Below are 4,817 nucleotides of genomic sequence, written 5' to 3' on the forward strand. Positions count from 1 at the left end.
CTGCCCGGAATAGCTGCGGGCACGATGCTGCCCAGGAAGGGAAGTGTGATGACGGGCTTGGTCTTGATTTCAGTTCTGATAAACCTTCGTGCTGAGCTTCCTGGCTGCTTCCTGCGTGTTCTGTGTCCGCTCGCAGGCTTGCATAGGGATGGGGGTACAGCCGCTTCTCTCCTGGCTCCTTCAGAAGGCAGATCAGTGTTTTATGCACAGCCTTCACTGTATTTAAATATAATGACAACGCAGGCACTGAGGAGAAGCTGGAAAATAAGGTGATTATATGTGAAAATAAGAGCAGGTTCCATTCTGATGAGGGAAGAAGAGACTTTGCACGTTCATAAAATCGGAACGAATCGTTTGGCTTGGCAAAGCTCCCTTTCCATGCTGCCCAATGGAACAAGTCTTCAAACTGCCAAGTTCAGCACCAAATATTTCGGCAGAAAGAGGGGATGTGCAACTCTGGCGTGTGAGCCCACGCTCTGAGCTGCTTCCACCACTCTTGGCTCTGGTTTGCTTTGCTTTAAAGGCAGCAAGTGTGGAAAAGGCACGCTGGAAATTCAGGTTAGCCATGGCAAAGTGTGGAGAAGCCCCTCCTAGAGGGGCCTCACTGCATTTCTCCTGTCTCCCAAAGTTTATCCTGCCCCTGCTTTACAAATCAGGTTGGAAATGGGTTTCTCATGTGGTGTGAGAAACCCGGATCCGTGTCTGACAGAGGTTGGGGTCTGGCTTTGCAACAGGGAAGTGGGTCACCAGCTTGTTGTCAGCAGCTCAATTTTGGTGTCATTTAGGCAGCCGAAGAGAAACAAATAGGCCATCGATCAGTCTGGCAGCAGCCTGGGGCCGCTCTGTTTTAATTACATCTGTTCTTTGGACCCAATTCATCCCCACTGAAACATCACCAACTTAAATGCAACTCCACAACGGAGGAATTTAGCCCAATTCAGTTTTTTTCTCTGTATCATTAATACATTGAACACTGTTGGAAATAGCTTTTTATTTTTCTGTCTCCCCAACTTCTCTAAAGCAGCAGGCAGTTTTTGATGCTGTTTTCAAGAAGGGAAGAGAGTTGAAGATGATTGTTCCTCTTAGCCCTTATGACAGGAAGAAGCTTTAAGCGGTTGTTGTAAACCTCTTTGTCCAGCGCAGGCAATCTCCATCCCACACAGCGCCGCGGCTCTGTGTTTAGCAGAAGACAGCTGGTGTTTTACTTAATTTACCAGGTGGAAACTGAACTGTGGCCATCAGTAACATTGCTGCTCTCTGGGGACACTGGAGAAATCCAGTGAAGTCCACTGTAAGATGGGTCTGTTTCTGGATGGGGCTGTTTTTTGTGGGACATCTTCCATCAAAGCCTGGCTGCTCTAGAAGCCATACAGAATTTTTTTCCCTTCCAAGAAGGGTTTCTGAGAGACTAGAGACCAAAATGTGTCGAGAGTTAGGACTACAATGCAGCCCATCTCTTTCTCAAGCATGCAGAGATGTGCAGGGGGCATTTCTTCAAGGAAGCATCTGCAGGAGGCACCTGTTTGAGCAAAGGATGCGATTCTCCCGCAGGGTCTCCCGGCTGGAAACTAATGGACCAGGGAGGAGAGTCCATTAGGGGGAGGCGGGGCGGCTGCATCTCTCTTCACAGCAACCCAAGTAGCGAGGGTGAGCTGAGCTCTGGGCTCTCCAGCAGTGCTCCCAACCTGCAGCAGCGGGAGCCACTGATGGGGAGCAGCCTGTGGCCAAACTCCGGTGGCAAACGGGTTCCTGGGCAGATGGAAAGGCAGAGGGCAGGGTGCAAAGCTGCAGCTGCTATCCTAGCTGGGTCCGTGCTCTCCTCTGTCCTCCCAGCTACCGGAGTTGGAGCCCTGCAGAGCTCCCCAGCGATGCCGCTGCTGGAGGATGTGATCCCAGAGAACATCAGCTGGGTTGCCGAGGAAGCCCAGGGCAACGAATCCTCAGAGCACGCATTTTTCTCTCTGGATTATCAGCATGTCCAAGTCCCCTTTGAAATCACGCTCTGGATCATGCTTGCATCCTTGGCCAAAATAGGTGAGGCATCTTGAGAGGGTGAGGAAGGGTGGGGGGTCTCCGGGGGGATGGTGTGCGCAGGGGTAGCCTTTGGTTCTCCTCCAGTCTTGGAGCCTGAGATAACATGCCAAGTCCTAAGATGCCTGAGTTGTATTCCAGAAGTACTGCAGGCAAGGAAAATAACTGCCCAGTCGCTTCTGAGGTTGGAAATGATGGTTTTCCATCTAGAAGTTCACACCTGTGCATGGTGTTGTGGATAGGAGGGTAAATACTTCACAGCAGTCTTTCCTTTATTTTTGTCCTGAGAAGGGAGAAGTTCCTGAGACTCAATTAGACCAGAACTTCTTCAGATGGAAACGGCCCTTTTGTTGTGCCCTTCTGCATATGACATGATGAAATCTCAGCTCTGTTAGCACGCATGAAGAAATTATAATGATCACAGATTTTTTTTCTTATTAATCCTATCCCATTGTGGTTTGTTTCTATTACTTAACTCACCTGGAGGACTTGGAGTGGCTGTCAGCATCTCTCCCTACCACTGGGTGTTGCACAAGGCCGCTTGATTGGCCTTTTTTCGATGTTACCTTTAGCTCTAAGTGTTAATGATTAAACAACATTAAAAGCGGCACCATTTACAATGGATGAGAGTGCTTGTTGGTGATGATTTTTTGGATGTATGGTGTCTGCGGTGCGTTTCACGTTAGCAGTTGCTGTTTCCGTCAGTGCCGCAGGTGCCACGCGAATGAGATTGCCATAAGGAGTTCCAAATACCTTTTTGTTTACCCAGACTATTTAGGGTGTTTATTTGTGTATATTACCTAAGAATACATCTTTTACCTTATGCCAGGATGAACTGCAGGCCTAACCGACAGTAATTTTAGACAGTTTGGTATTTTCAGTAATCGTTCAGATTTCCTATCCAATTTCCTGTTGGGTGACTTCACCTTAATTGTGTGTGTTACCGCTGCTGCTCCAAAGCTCAGCCTGCTGAAGGTGGGAGTGTGGGGAGCTTCCTCACCCCAGCGAGGAGCTGGTTGGTGCTCTTCAGCCGGTTTTGGCCGATGAGATAATACATTGGGGTTTTTTTTTTCCATTCATCCCCTTCCAGGGTTTCATCTATACAACAAGCTGCCTTCTGTTGTTCCCGAAAGCTGTTTGCTGATATTCGTAGGACTCATCATGGGAGGAATCATCTACGGCTTAAACGACAGGTCACCGCCTGTTATGGACACCGACATTTTTTTCCTCTACCTCCTGCCACCCATTGTCCTTGATGCAGGTTACTTCATGCCCAGCCGCCCCTTTTTTGAGAACATTGGCACTATTCTCCTCTACGCGGTCGTGGGGACGATATGGAACGTGTTTGGGATCGGCTTCTCCCTGTATGGGATCTGCCAGGTGAAAGCCTTTCGCCTGCAGGACGTGTCGTTGCTCCACAACCTCCTGTTCGGCAGCCTGATCGCCGCCGTGGACCCTGTGGCGGTGTTAGCCGTGTTCGAAGAGATACACGTCAACGAAAAGCTGCACATCTTGGTCTTCGGCGAGTCGCTCCTGAATGACGCGGTGACAGTGGTAAGGACTGACCTTTCTTTGGGGTATTTAATGTTCAGAGGAAGGATGGGCTGGTGCATGTGAGATCTGCAGAGGGAAAAGGCATCCACAGCCTCTCTAGCAGAGGACTCCTGGTCCACTTCTCTGGACGGAGGTCCCCAGAAGCTTTCAGGTGAACATCTCTTAAACCGTAGGTCTGGAGACAGAAATGTACGTGAGTGCCACAGCACTCTCCTGGTAGCAGCCTGACCTCCAGAGCAGGATACCGATCCCGCATGGGCAGAAATCCCAGCAGTGTATTTTAGAGTCATTGCTACGTATGGCCACATCTGGTGAATATCTTGTTAATGGGTGGTTTTCTCTTTGATTTTTCACCCAGGTGCTCTACAAGCTCTTTCGATCCTTCTGTGAAATGCCAACCATCAAAAGTGTGGATGTGTTTGCTGGAGTTGGAAAATTCTTTGTGGTTGGGCTAGGAGGAGTGTTAGTAGGTCTTACTTTTGGCTTGACCGCCGCCTTCACCACGCGATTCACCAAGGATATCCGCGTCATCGAGCCGCTCTTTGTCTTCCTGTACAGCTATCTGTCCTACCTCACCGCCGAGATGTTTCACCTTTCAGGGATCGTGGCGTAAGTATGTCCCAGCATCTCATATTGCCAGAAAGCTTTCTGGAGATATTTACTGAAATATATCAGAAAAAGTTTTAAAGGAAGTTGGCGGAGTTGGAAATCCCTGTATGGCAGCAAACAGTGAGGAGAAGCCTGTGGGAGGGCTGGGAGGTGTAACCCCATTTCCCGTATTACACAATGGCACATCAGTCGTAATAGCTGTGAGCAATCCCGTGACTGCTGCTGGGCCAGCTCCCATGGCGGAGCGCTCTGTGCAGGTGACTGAGGAATGTTTATCTGAGCTCCATGGTTTTTGTGTGGAAACCCTGGATGTCCAGCCAGTGGGATGTTCTAGCAGATTTGGCAGATCCAGAAGAGGTTTTCTTGGCATATTTTATTATTTTCCATGTGTGGCTGAGTCAAGGACAACATTTGAAGAACTGCAAGGAGTATTTAATCACCTCCTCCCAAAGGTTTGGTCTGTTCTAGCATTCTCCTCCTGATCTGCGTGCCCTACCTACCAGCCAGCTTTGGGTGGTGGCCCCAAAGGCCTGCTGAGGCAAAGCGCGTGGTGACAGAGCAGAGTGAGGGATGGGGTGGGAGTTGTGTGTCCCCTACAGAGCTGAAGCCTGGAAATATTCCTG

At 49.5% G+C, this 4,817-nt stretch overlaps 1 protein-coding gene across 1 annotated transcript in view; it reads left to right on the forward strand.

Annotated features, from left to right (window-relative positions):
• The first annotated feature begins 1,868 nt into the window (after window positions 1-1,868).
• Window positions 1,869-4,817, forward strand: part of LOC104490925 (sodium/hydrogen exchanger 2-like) — a 26,796-nt gene continuing 23,847 nt past the window's right edge. The window contains exons 1-3 of the mRNA XM_010133279.1: window positions 1,869-2,034; window positions 3,122-3,585; window positions 3,944-4,194. Coding sequence (XP_010131581.1) covers window positions 1,869-2,034; window positions 3,122-3,585; window positions 3,944-4,194 — 881 coding nt within the window. The remainder of the gene's footprint in view (window positions 2,035-3,121; window positions 3,586-3,943; window positions 4,195-4,817) is intronic.

The sequence above is a fragment of the Buceros rhinoceros genome, unplaced genomic scaffold (genome assembly GCF_000710305.1).
Source record: "Buceros rhinoceros silvestris isolate BGI_N320 unplaced genomic scaffold, ASM71030v1 scaffold6663, whole genome shotgun sequence".
NCBI lineage: Eukaryota > Metazoa > Chordata > Aves > Bucerotiformes > Bucerotidae > Buceros > Buceros rhinoceros.